Here is a 16,886-nt window from a genome sequence, read left to right as displayed (position 1 = left end):
TACAACAATACTTCAGTCTTTGCCAATAGCTGAAGATTGAGGTTTTTATGTCAATGATTAAAGGATAACGCCCAAGTTCTGCCCTGCAAGCAATGTTTTCTGTATACCATGGGACGTTTAACGTTTGTTTACAGAACTTGATGTGGACTTGTTCAATTGTGCTTTTATCGAAGTGCGTTTTATATGACAGTAGTTCTGGTCCCCAAATTTCGCACGCATAAAGTAACACGGGCTTAACAAGGGCATTGAAAAGTTTGTTCTTAATCGCAATAGCTGCTGAATCCGTGTTAGAAAAGGATCGTTTAATTATCGAGAGGACCTTAGTGGCTTTTTTGCTGAGAATTTCCCTTGCATAAGTGTAACGACCGGATGAGGTCATTTCTATACCTAAATATGTTTGTTTGTCGACAATTTGCAAAGATTCATTGTCGTATTTAAAATTTATATTATTTTTGTTTTGTCCGTTACCGCTGAATATGATTATGTTCGACTTTTTTGAGCTTCCATTGAATGAATGAATGAATGAATGAATGAATGAATGAATGAATGAATGAATGAATGAATGAATGAATGAATGAATGAATGAATGAATGAATGAAAATAGTTTTAAGATACTGTTTTATATCATTTCCATGTGAGAATCCGATATATTTGAGATTTTGTTGATCTTTCGTTTGAACTACTATGAGGGTGCTGAAGGGGGTTATAAATCCCATTTTCCCAGCCCAAATTTTACCCAAATCCCATTTCAAAGCCTATTGTTTCCCAAATATTCAAAATCCCAGTCCCAGTTCTATTGTTTTTCTGTCTGTGATTCACATTCCCAGTGACCCAAATCTCATTTTCCCAATGAAAATTTGCCCAAACCCCAGTTCCCATTTTACCCCTTCTGGCCATTCTGCCATACATACTAAAACTTCGTTTGAAATTATTTGTGCGCATCTTAGGCAAGGCGAGGTTACCTTCTACGTTTCTCAGGTTGCATTCTGAAAAGTGAAAAGTTGCTGGGGTAAGTTTGCACTTATGTCAAGGATTGTATTGTTCAGTAACTACTTCGTATTTGAATGGGTTATTTGACAACTTCATGGTACTTCATATTTGACAAAATTATGTGTGTTTCGGCGAGCTTGTATCAATCAGGACACTCTGTGAAGTGTATCATAAAGAGCTTGCGTCTCATTAGAAGCCAATCCTGGACACATCTCTCGCTAACGAAGCGAGGGCGAGTCGCGATATTTGTACTGTAGTCGTGGTGTTTTGACATTGAAAAGCCTCGAACGAATTTTTTGATTAGTTCTTTGTTTTTAATAGCTGTCCACCTGAAACGCTTTCACAATTTTTCGACGCCAGTTTGCCCAAAATATTACTCGTGACAGGCTCCTGCTCGTGACTATCACAAATTTCGATTTTAAATTCTTGTCACACAACCCAAATACAATATTGCGTTTGTCTGACTCTTGTTCACAGAGACAGCACTTTATGAACTTGTCTCTTAACCCTCGCACGTACAGGGGGGTGGATGCCACCCCCCCCCCCCGTAAGGTTTTTTCCAAATTTTGAAAAAGGCATTTGCCCTACAATGCTGAAACTTTCAGTAGCTGTTCATTCGTCCTTTGCGGAATTTTGATATGTCCCATGTGTCCATGGTATATGACGTTGCCATGGCAACGTCATAAATACAAGCAGGTCTTGCCAAAAATCGACGCTTTTAACATTTTTCTTGATTTTTTTCCAGTTTTTTAAAACAGAAGTGCAAGATTTGTTTATTTTTACATTCCATAAGGATTCTGGCTTGATTTGGCATCATTTCCGTTATTTTGTGACTTTCTAAGAAAATGTTGAAATCCAAGATGGCGGATCCAAGATGGCGGCTCTTATGACGTCACGTGACGTCATATGACGTCACAGCCAATTAAAATTATGTCATCTTGTAGAGTGCTAGGGCTTTCTTCTCAGAGCAAAATAATTTCGCTACGCCTTAATATAACGAAAACTCCGGGGAGGGGTTCCATCCACCGCCCTTGTACGATGTTGGGGGTATGAGTTTGCTTGTACGTCCGAGGGTTAAACCATTAATTAACGCCCTCAGTGTATGTAATTAAAAGAAAGCATGAAAAATTGTGTTTGCTCATCTCAACACAACTGATAAATCCAGAGTTTAAAAAAACCTTCAAAATTTCAGGGATTTTGTTCGAAAATGACAAAAAAAAATTCGTATTTCATTTTCCAGTGTCTCAGAGGAACCGATGACTTTAAGATTTAAGGATATCCAGTATTTTTACTTTCCAACCGAACAGTATAAAACAAACTTGACAGCAAACTTCACTATATTCAGGGAATACGATTTTGTAGTCAGTCTTTTATTTCAGCGTTATCGTGGTGAGTACAACTTGTTTTGTATTTAAAAAGTTGAACTAAACAGGGCAATATCTACATCAAACTAGCTGTTGTAAGTTCAAGTGAAATGCTTTTGTGAAGTTTAGAGAAAAATCATGATAATACAGAGCTTATTCTCGAATGCGACATAAATGGTCACCAACTCAAGCATCATTACTCACGAAAGTTTCGTATGGCCTTGTAACTTTATTTGTACATTCCGACATTTTGAGCAGAGGAAATGCGAATACAAAATAGAAAAAAACGGTTCGGTTCGTCACTATTTACTTGCTTTACATCAAAGGGTCAAAACAGGCCTTTTTAGATTTGCTTCATTTACGGTTGCTTTAGGGACATTTTCACACGAGAAATCGGTTTACCTTTGTAACCTTGCTAAGGTGGCAGTGGTAGCATGTCGAAGCATGAGCTATAGGATAATTGAACTTTGTTTAAATATAAAGCCAATAACTAACCACTAAAGTCGTCGTCTTCTTTCGTCGTTCGAAATAGTTCACAATATGATGGGTAAACAAGTTTTTATTGAGCCAAGAAGTCCCGGATGCTAAACTAATTTGCATTTGCAGTGCGCGTGCCCACTCCCCGAAACAAACACCATTTCCTTTGAGGGGAAGGTTTTATGTGCATAATACCATGGGTAGGAAGATAATACCTTCAATCGTGTGAAGCTCGTAAGTTCTAAAGGTGACCATCTCCTTATAGGGAATGTAAAGGTGGCCCACCTGGGGGGTTTCCAACGGAAACCATTCAGTCACTCAGGGAGTGGGATGTAGTCAACATGAGTTCCCGGAGTCGTTGGAGTCTTGCTTAATTACATGTTTGAATTTTGTGAGTATGGATTAAGAACTATTAACATCACCTTTAGAACAAATTGAAATAATACAGGCTCGCCCACTCTTACAACTTTTCGTTATTTTTCTGTCATAAAGTGACGTTTCAATGTTAAAAGAAATTGTGAGTCTGGAGGAAATCTATTTTTTTCGGCTACATTCCTGAAACAGTACTGGATTCTCCGATGTCAAAGTTGCACGCCGCATGTAAATAATTGTATCATATATACGAGTCTACACTCACTGCTCTGCGCCCGTCAAAAAAACCTGAATGACAACTAATTCACCCAATGGGGAAATATTTCTAATTTATTTTTTATTTTAAACACACAACCGAAAAGGCCGATTTTTCGAAGTTTTATTATTCACAACAACAATTAGTGAAGAAATTTGAATATTGATATTGGCTAGTTGTGACCGCACAAACAAACACACGCATAGAGTTGTAAAGGCTGGTTTTCATATGATCGCCCCGATCGTTTCTATCGTTTCTGTCGCTTCAAAAAAATTGCTTATGATCGGGGCGATTATATGAGAACATTACAGAGACGATCGCTAACGTCTGCGACGATCGGGGCGATCACGATCGCTTCGATCGCCCGTGTTCTATCCGGGCGATCGGTCGCAGACCGCGGCGATCGCGAACGATTATATGAGAACTACTTTCACTGAGGGAGACGATCGAAGCGATCCAAACTGTCCCATGGTGCATCAGTATTACCCAGAACTACATTTCCGTTTGGCCTCCCTTTTGCTCCTTCGCCGTAAAACGGCAATAACGAGAAGATAGGAGGTCACGAGGTTTGCTCTTGCATCGAAGGCTGCCATAAGCGATATCCGAGTTTTGAAAAAACACGCATGCGTCGATCGGAATAAAATCGAATATTCATATGCGGGAACAAAGAAAAGATCATGAATTATTTTCTTATTTGATTAAGCCTTTTTTGCATATACCAGACGATCGGGGTGATCATATGAGAACCCCCTGATCGCTTCCAATCGCTTCGATCGCCTACGATCGTCTCAGTACTTGCAAGCGATCGATGCGATAGAAACGATCGGGGCGATCACATGAGAACCAGCCTTAAGCCTGTGTTTTCCCGTGCTTGTTGCACCGGTACAAATGTCACTCATTGCTAGTTTAGGCAACTTAAGACAACTCCATAGCAAATGCCTTGGTCTTCTTCAAAAATAACGACCACAAAGCTATCCGAAATTTACATATTTTTTTCCGCTGTTCAGCCGCGAACACCTCCAAAATAAACCAAAATTCATTTCCGGTTGCCAAACTTTTTTGCATAACCGTCCATGTGGGAAAGGCTTAAGTTTGTCGCCTTTTTCATACCTAGCTAGGGGATTGAGAGTGCTTATTGATCTTACTAGCTCAACTCGAAATTAGGAAACAATACCTATTGTTTTTTCGGTTTTTCAAACCCAGTTGTTTAATTATTTCGCCGTAACACCAAATGCAAATTAGTTAATTATCCAGGACTTCTCGGTTCAACAAAAGCTTGGTTACCCGTGTGTTCGAACCCGTTAATTGTAGTACAAAACAAGTACAGAAAAAGTAACAAGACGACTTTAGTAGTAGTAGTAGTAGCAGTAGCAGTAGCAGTAGTAGTAGTAGTAGTAGTAGTAGTAGTAGTAGTAGTAGTAGTAGCAGTAGCAGTAGCAGCAGCAGCAGCAGCAGCAGCAGCAGCAGTAGCAGTAGCAGTAGCAGTAGCAGTAGCAGTAGCAGTAGCAGTAGCAGTAGTAGCAGCAGCAGCAGTAGTAGCAGCAGCAGTAGAGAGAGAGTAGTAGTAGAGTAGCAGTAGTAGTAGTAGTAGTAGTAGTAGTAGTAGTAGTAGTAGTAGTAGTAGTAGTAGTAGTAGTAGTAGTAGTAGTAGTAGTAGTAGTAGTAGTAGTAGTAGTAGTAGTAGTAGTAGTAGTAGTAGTAGTAGTAGTAGTAGTAGTAGTAGTAGTAGTAGTAGTAGTAGTAGTGGTGGTGGTGGTAGTGGTGGTGGTAGTAGTAGTAATGAGTAATCAATTTCTTTATTAGCATGACCGTTACAGTTACAGTATTGCAAAAGCATATTTAACTATATTTAAACTAAAAGTAACAAAACGCGATCCTATTATATCATATTAAAACTTAATTAGGTTACATCGCTTTCACCTGATAATAACAATGCATCACGTATATTCATACATTAAGTAATAAACTTCATCACTAGCTTATTAACATGATAATCATTAGAGTTCATAACATCCCCCATATCTCACTGTTGTAGCTTAAGATAGGAAATATCATTGTGTCAAAAATTTGGGATGCGGTATTAGGTCTAAGTCTTATTAAGGGTTGAGTGTTTTCGTATACTAAAAAAGGCATGCATTACTTTTTCTTTTAAGTGTTCGAGTGCAAGAGTAAAGTTTCCCGTTGGGGTTAAACGTGTACCTAAATACGTGTATTCTTGAACAATTTCAATTGGTTCAGTGCCTATATTGAAGTTGATATCAATGGACTTTCTTTAGTGATTTTGAAATATCATTAATTTTGTTTTCTTTGGATTGATTTTTAGCATCCAAGTGTCGCAATAGGAAGAAAAGACGTTTAAACAGTTTTGCAATCCAACTTTGGATCTTGATAGTATAATCAAATCATCTGCGTACAACAGGGAATTTATTTTTGTTCCATTTGGAAGTACAAATGGGTCGGAAAGAGTGTTTTCAAACAAATATGGCAAATTATTTATATAGAGATTAAATAAAAGGGGGCTTAGGATACATCCTTGACGTACACCTCGTGAGTATGCGAAAGATCGACTTTTGTTTTCTCTAACTCTAATGGAGCATGAAGAGTTGCAGTAAAGGCCTTTAATTAAATTGTAAAAATTGCCTCCTACGTTCACTTTGAGTAGCTTATAAAATAAACCCTCGTGCCATACGGAGGCGAAAGCCTTGCGGAAATCTACGAAGCAAGCATAGATTTACTCTTTGTGGTCGTGGACACATTTATCCATGAGGGTTCGTAAGGTAAAAACATGGTCTGCAGTGCGGTTTTCAGGCAGATGCCAATTTGAAAGTTATGTAAAATCTGGTATTCTTAAAATAGAAGTGGTAGTCTTATGGTTAGAATGGACAAAATAGTGTTCCAAGCAACTAGAAACATATATGCCTCTATAGTGTGTAGTGGATACTCCTGTCACCTGATTTGTAGATTGGGAGTTATAGTGGTAGTAGTAGTAGTAGTAGTAGTAGTAGTAGTAGTAGTAGTAGTAGTAGTAGTAGTGGTAGTGGTAGTGGTAGTGGTAGTGGTAGTGGTAGTGGTAGTGGTAGTGGTAGTGGTAGTGGTAGTGGTAGTGGTAGTGGTAGTGGTAGTGGTAGTGTTAGTGGTAGTAGTAAGATAATTTTTAGCAGTAGATAATGCGCAGATTTTAATGGTCAATTCTCTCAACCTTGCCCTTTGCTCGTCTTCGCGCTCGTCTTTGTAACTTCAAAAAAGCATTTCGTATTTCTCCATAACTCTTTGCTCTTACACTGTTTATTTTCAGTAACAACACTTTCAGAAGAAGGCCACATGGACAACCAAGAAGAAGTTATACAAGCCATCTCTATGGTTTTATTTGTTGCCGTTTTCCTTCTCAACACTGGTCGTGTTCTAATTGGCATCGAGTTATGCAAGGAAAGTTTAGTTTTACTAAACAACAAAGCAGTTGGTATAGAAAAGAAATGTGGTAAATTAATTTGCGTTGCAATCTATAAGATATTGTTCAACGCGTACCGTGATAACCGCGATATCACAAATGCAATAACATACGGCAGGAAACTTCTTGTCAAATACCAGGAACTTGGTTTTGCAGTCTCAGAAGGGAAGCTAAGCATAGGGCTGGCACAGTTATATATGAGTCAAAATAAATGTGTTGAGGCAAAAGACCTATATGAGAGAGCAATAACTATCACAAGAGAAACTGGAGACAAAAAAGAAGAAGCAGTAGCTTATGGAAAACTTGGAACGGTTTTGCAGTCTCTTTTTGAACATGTCAAAGCTAAAAACTGTTATGAGAAAGCACTTGTGATCAGAATGGAAATTGGTGACAAAAAAGGAGAAGCAGAATGTTATGTAAACCTTGGAACTGTGTTTCTGTCCATTGATGAACATGTTAAAGCTAAAGAATGTTATGAGAAGGCACATACGATCAACACGGAAATTGGCAACAGAGAAGGAGAAGAATTCTATTGCGAAGGCATGGGAATTGTTTTTCGTTTTCTTGGTGAATATGCCACGGCTAAAGAATATTTTGAGAAAGCACTTGCGATCAACATGGAAACTGGTGCCAGAAACAGAGAAGCAACAAATTACGGCAATCTGGGAACTGTGTTTCAATCTCTCGGTGAACATGTCAAAGCTAAAGAGTATCACGAGAAAAAACATGCGATCATAATGGAAATTGGTGACAGAAACGGAAAAGCAGCAAGTTACCGAAGCCTAGGAAATGTGTTTCAATCTTTCGGTGAATATGTCAAAGCTAAAGAATATTACGAGAAAGCACTTGCAATCAGTATGGAAATTGGTAACAGAAAAGCAGAGGCAGCATGTTATGGAAACCTAGGAAATGTGTTTCAATCTTTCGGTGAATATGTCAAAGCTAAAGAATATTGCGAGAAAGCACTTGCGATCAGTATGGAAATTGGTGACAGAAAAGGAGAGGCAGCATGTTATGGAAACCTTGGAACTGTGTTTCTGTCCCTTAATGACTATGTTAAAGCTAAAGAATGTTATGAGAAAGCGCTTAAGATCAATATGGAAATTGGCAACAGGGAAGGAGAAAAAACATATTATGGAGGCCTGGGAACTGTGTTTCAGTTTTTTGGTGAATATGTTAAAGCTAAAGAATATTACGAGAAAGCGCTAGGGGTCACAAAGGAAAGTAATGACAGAAAAGGTGAAGCAAAATTTTACGGGCACCTAGGAACTGTGTTTCAATGTTTTGGTAAATATGCCAAGGCTAAAGAATATCACGAGAAAGACCTTGTGATCAGAATGGAAATTGGTGACAGAAAAGGAGAAGCAAAAGTTTACAGAAACCTTGGAGCAGCTTTTCGATTTGTTGGCGAATGTGTCAAAGCTAAAGAATATCTCGAGAAAGCACTTGTGATCACAAGGGAAATTGGCGACAGAGAAGGAGAAGCAGCATGTTATGGAAACCTAGGAACTGTGTTTGATTCTCTCGGTAAATATGTCAAGGCGAAAGACTACCTAGAGAAAGCAATTGCGATCAGCAAGGAAATAGGTGACAAAAAAGCAGAAGCAACACATTATGGTAACTTAGCAGCTGTGTTTCAATCTCTTGGTGAATATGTGGAGGCTAAAGAACATCAAGAGAAATCACTTGCGATTTGTTTGGAAATTGGTGACGTAGTAGGAACAGCAACAAATTACGGAAACCTAGGAGCTATGTTTCAATCCCTTGATGATTATGACAAAGCGAAAGAAAACCTTGAAAAAGCACTTGTTGTCGCAATGAAAATTGGTGATAGAGCAGGAATAGCAACTGTTTACACAAACCTGGGAAAAGTGTTTTGTTCTCTTGGAGAATACAGGAAAAGTAAACAATATTATGATCAAGCACTTGCAATCCATATTGAAACTGGTAATAGAGAAGGAGAAGGATCATGTTATGGAGGAGTAGGCGCCGTGTTTCGATCTCGTGGTGATAATGTGAAGGCTAAAGAATTCTTTGAGAAAGCACTTGCGATCAGCGTGGAAATTGGTCACAGACAAGTTGAAGCAGTTGAATACGGAAACCTAGGAACTGCCTCTGAATGTCTCGGTGAATATGTCAAGGCAAAAGATTACCATGAAAAAGCACTTGAAATCAGCTTGGAAATTGGTGACAAACGAGGAGAAGCAATAGCTTACGGAAAGCTAGGAAATTTTTTTCAATTCCTCCAGGAAAATGTCAAGGCAAAAGAGTGTTATGAGAAAGCACTCGCGATCAAAATGGAAATTGGAGACAGCGCAGGACAAGCAGCAAATTACGCAAACCTTGGAAAAGTGTTTGAATCTCTGAGTAAATATGGACAAAGCATAGAATACCTTAATAAATCACTCGCAATCACAATTAAACTTTGTGACAGAAGAGGAGAAGCATCATGTTATGTAAACCTAGGTGATGTGTTTCGATCTCTTGGTGATTATGAGGAGGCTAAAAGATATTTCGAGAAAGCACTTGCGATCGAAACTGAAATTGGTGACGGAAAAGGAATAGCAGTAACTTACGCAAGTCTAGGAGCCGTGTCTCAGTCTCTGGATGAATATGTCATGGCTGAAGAAAACTTTGAGAAGGCACTATCATTAAGTAAAGATAACACAGACGGTGAAACTGAGTTTGCGTGCTATTGTTATCTTGCGTCGTTAAATTTAGGACAGGAAAAGATTCAGGAAGCTTTTTCCTATCTGTTTCGAGGTATGCAAAAATGCGAAGATTTGCGAGGTTTTAATGCAGACAACGATCAGATTAAGATATCCTTTGCAGACGTGCATGTTTTTCCCTACAAGGTGCTTAGTAAATTGTTTTGTTACGCTGGAAATCCTAACAATGCTCTTTATGTTCTAGAGCTGGGACGAGCTAGAGCCCTAGCAGACTTGATGGCAACTCGGTATTCTACTGAAACACACATATCAGCTAACCCGCAATCATGGATTGGCATTGAAAGTGTCATGAGGAATGAAAGTAACTGCTCTTGTCTATACATTTCTTATGATGCTCAGGAATTGTTTTTGTGGCTTCTCAAGACAAACGAAGCCATTCATTTCCGAAAAATTACAGTCGAAGAAAAGACCCTTAATACCAAATTAGCAAAGGTTGCTGAAAATTTGGATGAATTTTTTGCTATCATGGCTAACAGCTTCCGCAGCTTTGGTATTTTACCCGAGGAGGATTGCGAGGATCGAGCTATAAATGTCATTGAGCCAGAACCTAAATCTTCTCAGGAAGAAATTCTACCAGATTTGCGACAAGGAAAGGATGAGGATGATCCTAACCCGAGTCTGTCCTTGTTCTACAGTATGCTCATTGATCCTGTGTCCGACTTACTTAAAGAGCCTGAAATCATCATTGTTCCTGATCGCCGCTTGTACCGTGTTCCATTTCCAGCTTTACTCAATGAAAGTGGCAAGTATTTGTCAGAGACATTCAGGATTCGCATCGTTCCTTCTTTGACGACTCTCAAGCTCATTCAGGACAGTCCTGCAGGCTATCACAGTCAGACTGGTGTTCTGATAGTGGGTGATCCTGCTGTTGGTGAGGTGATTTACAGCGGAAGTCTCAACAAAAACTTCTCACCATTGCCTGGTGCAAGAAAGGAAGCAGAGATGATTGGACGACTGCTTGGAGTCCAGCCTTTGTTAGGACAGCACGCAACGAAGCAGGCGGTGCTTCAAAAGATAAATTCAGTTAGTCTGATACATTTGGCTGCTCATGGTAATGCTGAAAGAGGAGAAATTGCCCTTGCCCCGTTAGACTCCACTACTGGGATTCCACAAGAAGATGACTACCTACTGAGAATGTCTGACATTTCACAAATTCAACTGCGAGCTAAACTTGTTGTGCTTAGCTGTTGTCACAGTGGCCGTGGACAAATTAGAGCCGAGGGAGTTGTTGGAATCGCTCGCGCGTTCTTAGGATCCGGTGCACGCTCAGTATTGGTGGCACTGTGGGCCCTGGAAGACAGTGCAACATTGCAGTTGATGAGTCGTTTCTATGAGCACCTTGTTCGTGGGGAAAGTGCCAGTGAGTCTCTTCACGAGGCCATGAGGTGGATGAGAGACAACGGCTATTCTGAAGTGAAGAAGTGGGCATCTTTCATGCTGATTGGAGATAATGTGATATTTGACTTTGGAAAATAAATTAAAGTAAGTTTAAGGTGAGGTGATCAGATCGCTTATTTATTTCATATGCCTACTTTACATTTTGTTAGTTGTGCTTGATAACTGCAGTGAATTAGAGTGGTATCTATTAAGAGCTTGCATCTGTTGTATGTACTGAAAAACTGACGATACTACGAAACAAAACTAAAAATTCTGTTCAACCTGCGTAGCCCAGTTATTCTTTCTGGTTCTCCTGGTATTAATTTAGAAATTGCGCTGGTTTTACTTTATACAAAAGCAGGAATGTACTAAAGGGAAGCTTGTTACATTATGTTTAGATTACGTTTCCTCAGTTCTTTTTTTTTATTTTTTATTGTTGTAGGATGAAAAAACCTCATCATTGGAGGACACCATGCGGGCAAAAATCAAGCAGTAGCTAAGCAGTGAGCAAAGGAACTTGGTTCAAATCCAACGTAAAACGACGAAGACATTGTTGATTTTCATTCACCAAAGACGTTCTACCTCTAAAAACGGATACCAAAATAACAAGAATGATACTTTGTAACAAATCTTGAATACTATATAGCTTTAACGGGTCTTACAAGATTGGTAGCTGTATATGAATTGCACTGGATTCCTGCGCTTTTCCATGTGAAAATACTTTGTTTGGAATAAATAGTTTTTTGATGGTTTGTTAGTTAATTATAACACTTTATTAACTTTATCTTCAAACTGAAGATTTCAGTTCTAATAGAACAAGTAAATTACTTTTGAGGAACACAAATGAAATAAAATAATTAAATTTAATAGAGTATGGGCAAAATGTTCTAAATCGTGTCGTTTTCAAATTTAAATATGCGGTAATCAGAACAAAATGGAGGATGAGGTTGCTAAATCTCTGTCTCAGTTATTAGTTAAATGTTTGGCGATTTCTTAGCTGTCAGTAAAAATGTCAAAAAAAGTTAAAAAAATTCAGCCCATTTCTCAGCAAGCAGGAAATTTTGCAGATCTCGCGATCAGATCTTAGCTGTCAGTTAAACCCCGCTTCAATTCTCAGCTGACAGTTAAAAGTTTGACCAATTCTAAGCTATCAGTTCAACCCCATTCAGAACATCGAAAAGTTGTTTTACGGCCACTCAATTAGTACACACTTCCAACAAAGATACCGGTGAAGATGCTGTGACAGCCAAAGGATATTGGCGGGTGCAGAAAAGAGCTCTTTTGTTCAAAGGGGCTACAATCATTGCCAAAAGTCGTTGGCCCACCCACCCCCATCCCCCCGTTTCAGTGTTGGATAGCACAGTGTCCCAAACCTCCTCGTGCAGTGCGTTTCAGTTTTTGTGAAAAAGTAGGCAGAAATTGAAGACATTATTTTTTTTTGCATGCTACGCAACAATGCAAAGGGGGAGAGGGTAAATTACTTGACTTTTTCATGTCTCAAGTAAGAAAAACAGCAACTGCGCGAAGGTTTTGTGAGGGTCTATTATAGGGGGTCGTTCAGTCCGCAGACCGCCATGTCTTTTCCATCCTAGACCGCAAATTTCTTTTATTTTCTCCTGAGATCAAGACCGCCATAAATTTCTTGACCGCAGACCGCCAGATAAGAAAGTATCTCCCCGCAGACCGACACTCAAAATCGGCTTAAGCCGCCAGACCCCCAGAGTAAAATAGACTCTCTTTTGTCAATGACTGTAGGTTACCGGGTACTTTAGGTAATTCTATTTATTTTCGTTGTTTAAGAGCTCTAAACTTTAAATTGGCAGAGCAACAGTCTTTTATTGGCAAAATCACGGCCGCATTACCAAAGGAGGTTTTTCGAGTATTGTAAAATAACCCTTTCATACAAATTGAGATAAACTTGAAAAAAGTCGGGCCGAAGTTTTCAAGTTTACCCGAACGCAATACGTTTCAATCTTATCGCATTTTGCCCGTTCATGCCCCTTTTTGGCCTTTCTGCAAGCCGTTATTGTGATATTTCAGTTAATTCTATGAACGGTCAGTCAATGCCGAAATTGCCTTAAATTGCGTGACATAGACCCTTTAACTCTTAACAAATTTGAATTGCAAATAGTGCCTTCTCTCTTCCGTTGCATCTTCAACAACATGTGATACTGAGCATTTTGTTTTTAAAAACTAGTTATGACACCTGTTTTTCTTAATAATTCATCTTATATATCCGGCAGAAAACTAACCCTAGTTTTCTTTTCTTTATTTTTTGGCATATTTAACGTTACATGATATTTAATGTGAGGGTTTAAAAATCCAGTGAGGCACTTTTCTCCATATTTCTTTGGGGGAAATCTAGTAATTGGTTTGATTTCGTATGGCTGTAGCGGCGAATTGCGTGACGTTATTATTGTGATGCGGTTTTGAATCAGTAATCACGAACGCACGCTGTCAATTTCGTCTCACAAGACTGATCGACATTCTCGGGAAAAAGGAATCGTACGTTCCTCTCAATACCATGCAGTCGTGTTATCCGATATAAGCAGCGATCACCTTTCGTTTAAGGTGAAGCTACTGGCCTGCAGCTGACAAGTGGAAAGTGAAAGGTAACTTATTTAAAAACATGATTCATAATGATTTCTTGACAACTCACGGTTCATATCAACGATTGTCGATTGAGGCTTTTCTTTGTAAGTTACAGCCATAACTTCGATACGAGCTGGTTTATATTAGAACGGTTAAGCAATTACGGACTCCGAGGTTATGTTGTATTTTATTATTCGAGATATACATGTATGTCGCAGATGTCGGTTATTGAGCGAACGTGAGGTAAAGATGGCGGAATATTGGCGTGTTAGAAACATGGTCAATAATGGAATAATAATTACATGGCTTAGAAAGTGAAACGAACGTCAGTATACACGAAGAATCTTAAAAGTTCAGTTCCTCGATCTTCCTCGCTACGCGGAGCGAAATGAAAGAATTTTTAGAAACTTGATAAACACCGACTATTTCAATTTTTAAGCTAAAAATGAATTAAATAAAAATAATAAAGCTATATAATAATAAAAATAAAACTTTTTAACAGAAAATCTTTACAGATCATTGGGAAACGAACGCAAGAAAGACTTAAATTACAACGTTAGGCAGGTCTTCGTCTTTGGCATTCGCCCACTGGCGTAAATACAGCTTTGGGTACTTCAAAAAATCCTGAAAAATGGCGTTGTAACAAGTGTAAAACCGTCATCAAGCTTTCATTTCTTTTCATTTCCGCTTAGTATTCGTGACGTCTCACCAATATCATTTTTTCACAAACACCTGCGCTTAATATCAGTTGCGTTATTTTTAGCCTGCTGCGAAATATTTGTCTTTTTTTCTGAAGGCTTTTTCTTTTTACGACTGCATTTTTTCCAGGTTAACTGGGAGATGCATGTTACTGTAAGTGAGATTTTTTTTCGTTTTCTTGTGTTTGCTGTTTTTTCCAGATTTTGAAACATTCCATCGCAAATGTCAACAGAGGAAAGTTTCATAATTTTTTTTTGATATCAACTTTTATTTCGAGATTTAATACTGCAGCCATTACAAGAGTAACACACCAAGAATCATTTTCTAACAATCAATAATTTACCAAAACTGTTTTGACGAGTTTAAACAAAATATTCGCGTTTAATAAGGAGAAAAATAGATAATTATTATAAATTTTAATTAATGCCACATACAATGCAGAATTTGTTATGATCCTTTGAAACTAAGTAATCTTCTGGCATCAATTTTATTAATGTAGCTTACAAGAATATTTTTTTTTTCTACAGGTACTTCAATAGAGGACGATCAGATGTACCCACTGCGCAGGCGTCATTTCTGCTTTCTATTTTGCCTTGTATTGGTGATTATGCTGCTATGGCAGCTAAAGACAAGAGGTGAAAATGCCTTAATTCCGAAATTTCGTGCGATGAGCCTAGATGTTACAGACCACAAATCGCAGACTAGCACCAAGTCTTGGCTCATTGTTTTCTGGTCAACTGTTTTTGGAGTAGAACAAAATATCCATCTGGCTTGGAAGAAAGATAAATGTCCTGTCCCCTGCGAAGTCACGAGTGACCGCTCAAGAGCAAGTGCAGCGGATGCCTTCATCGTCCATGTTAAAGATACTCACATGACTCCACCTAACGAGTCTGTTCCTTGGATTCTGTGGACACATGAAAACCCTGTGTACACATCTGAGTTGAGAGATCCTATTTTAATGTCAAAATTTAATTTGCTACGAAGCTATCGCTTAGATGCTGACTTTTCTAATCCAGTTTATTCCATGCCTGTATTAACAGCGCCAGTTCCTTTCAAGGAAAAAACCGGGCTCGTCATGGCTGCGTTCTCTAACTGTGAGCCTGTGCGTACTGAATACTTGAGACAATTGATGCAGTTTTTCCATGTTGATTCTTACGGAGGCTGTCTTAAGAACAAAGACGGTTTAATTGCCAGGTATGGCTCTGCAACCGGCAAAGACTTTAAACAGCTTAAAACAGAACTGGCCAAGAAGTATAAATTTAGTATAGTATTCTTTAACCAGGACTGTGATTACTTTGTCGATGATCAACTGAGCCATGCTTTGGATGCCGGTTCGGTTCCCGTAGTGATGGGCACAGACAAACTTGACGAGTTTCTACCCGGTAATCTTCAACATTCCGTCATAAAAGTGCGCAATTTTAAAAGCCCAAAGCTTCTGGCTGAATATCTAAAAAATGTAGGCAATAACGAGACTGCATATAACAAATACTTGGAGTGGAAGTGGAAAGGAATCGGTAATATTAGTGGGACTGTTGTTGGGAATCACTGGAAGCCAAAGAATCCCTTGTATTGCCAAATGTGCGTTACACTTTCAGAAGGGCGAGTACACAATGAAGGTCTCCGCCCAGACAACTGCAAGGAAAGGACGTTTGAGGACTGGGGAATAACACCGGGCTCGTAGTTAACTTCTGTTTGTTTTGCTGACTTACCATAACTAGCTATAGGATATGTTTGTTTTAGGTGATTTAATCGTTTTTAATTTACCACTGCGAATACTTAATTGGAAATACTCTCCAAGATTTCGTGCCTTTTCGTCGAAATAAACCAACATTTAAACATAAAATACTTGTCGATCGTTTTTTTTACAAAGTATGGTATCAATATTAATTTTAGCAATATCTTTTCATACAAAAAATCTGTAAGTAGAAAGAAAACCTTAAGAGTGTGCCCGTGAGAGAACAGGGCAGAACCATGCAACAGGTGATACAGCTCATATCACCGATTTCGCCCAAACTTAGCATAAATGTTGGGTATGGTGAGCTATTTACTGTGACAAAACATCAGCTCAAAATATTTTATTCCCCTCAAGTTATGGCACCTTTTGCAAAAATGGCCATTTTTCACTTTTTTATGCATATTTAATTAGCTGACTTTGATTGACCAGTTCCACAAGAAAAAAAGACTTCTGAAAATAAAATTCACTGCACTATATTCTGTGGTTATTAGGCTTTAAGTACAATAATTCACTTTAACCGTCAAATTTGATTTCTTCTCCTCAAACGGTCTTTTGGAAGGTACACATTTCGTACTGTTGGAAATAGCCTTTAACTAGTGCCCAATATCTCCCATGAGCAACAACTTATATACATTATTCTTACATGGGTACTGAAATCCATCATTAAACTTCACAAAAATGCCACAAAATGTCTGGGGACTTCAATATTTTATTAGTATTGAGGAACTAAACACACGTGACTTAACGATTTCTTGCTATTTCATCAAAATTCACCGAAACACAGAAGCCATTTATTTGCCTCAATTTGGCATAAAATCGGTACGAAATAGCTAATCAAGCATAAATC

At 38.6% G+C, this 16,886-nt stretch overlaps 3 protein-coding genes across 6 annotated transcripts in view; all 3 read left to right on the top strand.

Annotated features, from left to right (window-relative positions):
* Window positions 1–16,143, top strand: part of LOC144642809 (GDP-fucose protein O-fucosyltransferase 3-like) — a 28,761-nt gene extending 12,618 nt beyond the window's left edge. The window contains exons 1-2 of one of the 2 annotated variants that reach the window (XM_078501897.1): window positions 13,491–13,625; window positions 14,832–16,143. In XM_078501897.1, coding sequence (XP_078358023.1) covers window positions 14,855–15,985 — 1,131 coding nt within the window. In that variant the 5' untranslated portion in view covers window positions 13,491–13,625; window positions 14,832–14,854 and the 3' untranslated portion in view covers window positions 15,986–16,143. Of the gene's footprint in view, window positions 1–13,490; window positions 13,626–14,831 lie in introns of those variants that run through there. The other variant, XM_078501896.1, reaches the window with a different exon arrangement.
* Window positions 1–16,886, top strand: part of LOC144642831 (GDP-fucose protein O-fucosyltransferase 3-like) — a 41,991-nt gene that overhangs the window by 10,320 nt on the left and 14,785 nt on the right. The gene's annotated exons all lie outside the window — the stretch shown is intronic.
* On the top strand, window positions 2,097–11,884 carry LOC144642758 (uncharacterized). 3 transcript variants are annotated; one of them, XM_078501814.1, is made up of 3 exons: window positions 2,097–2,379; window positions 6,755–11,118; window positions 11,456–11,884. In XM_078501814.1, the coding sequence occupies exons 1-2, from the start codon at window positions 2,247–2,249 to the stop codon at window positions 11,110–11,112; spliced, it is 4,491 nt and encodes a 1,496-aa protein (XP_078357940.1). In that variant the 5' UTR covers window positions 2,097–2,246; the 3' UTR covers window positions 11,113–11,118; window positions 11,456–11,884. The 3 variants fall into 3 exon arrangements, with proteins under 3 accessions (XP_078357940.1, XP_078357938.1, XP_078357941.1); XM_078501812.1 differs by having other exon boundaries at window positions 6,755–11,129; XM_078501815.1 differs by lacking the exon at window positions 2,097–2,379 and adding an exon at window positions 5,220–5,627 and having other exon boundaries at window positions 6,447–11,129.

This window comes from Oculina patagonica, chromosome 2 (assembly GCF_052425735.1).
Source record: "Oculina patagonica isolate OP01 chromosome 2, crgOcupat, whole genome shotgun sequence".
Classification (NCBI taxonomy): Eukaryota; Metazoa; Cnidaria; class Anthozoa; order Scleractinia; family Oculinidae; genus Oculina; species Oculina patagonica.
This window is presented reverse-complemented; position numbering and strand designations above follow the sequence as displayed.

What these genes read in the sequence shown, in the direction of transcription:
- LOC144642758 (XM_078501814.1), top strand. Translation starts at nt 2,247, where the DNA reads ATGACTTTAAGATTTAAGGATATCCAGTATTTTTACTTTCCAACCGAA. An exon ending in TTTATTTCAGCGTTATCGTG is followed by an intron (nt 2,380 to 6,754) that starts GTGAGTACAACT and finishes GTTTATTTTCAG; the next exon opens with TAACAACACTTTCAGAAGAA.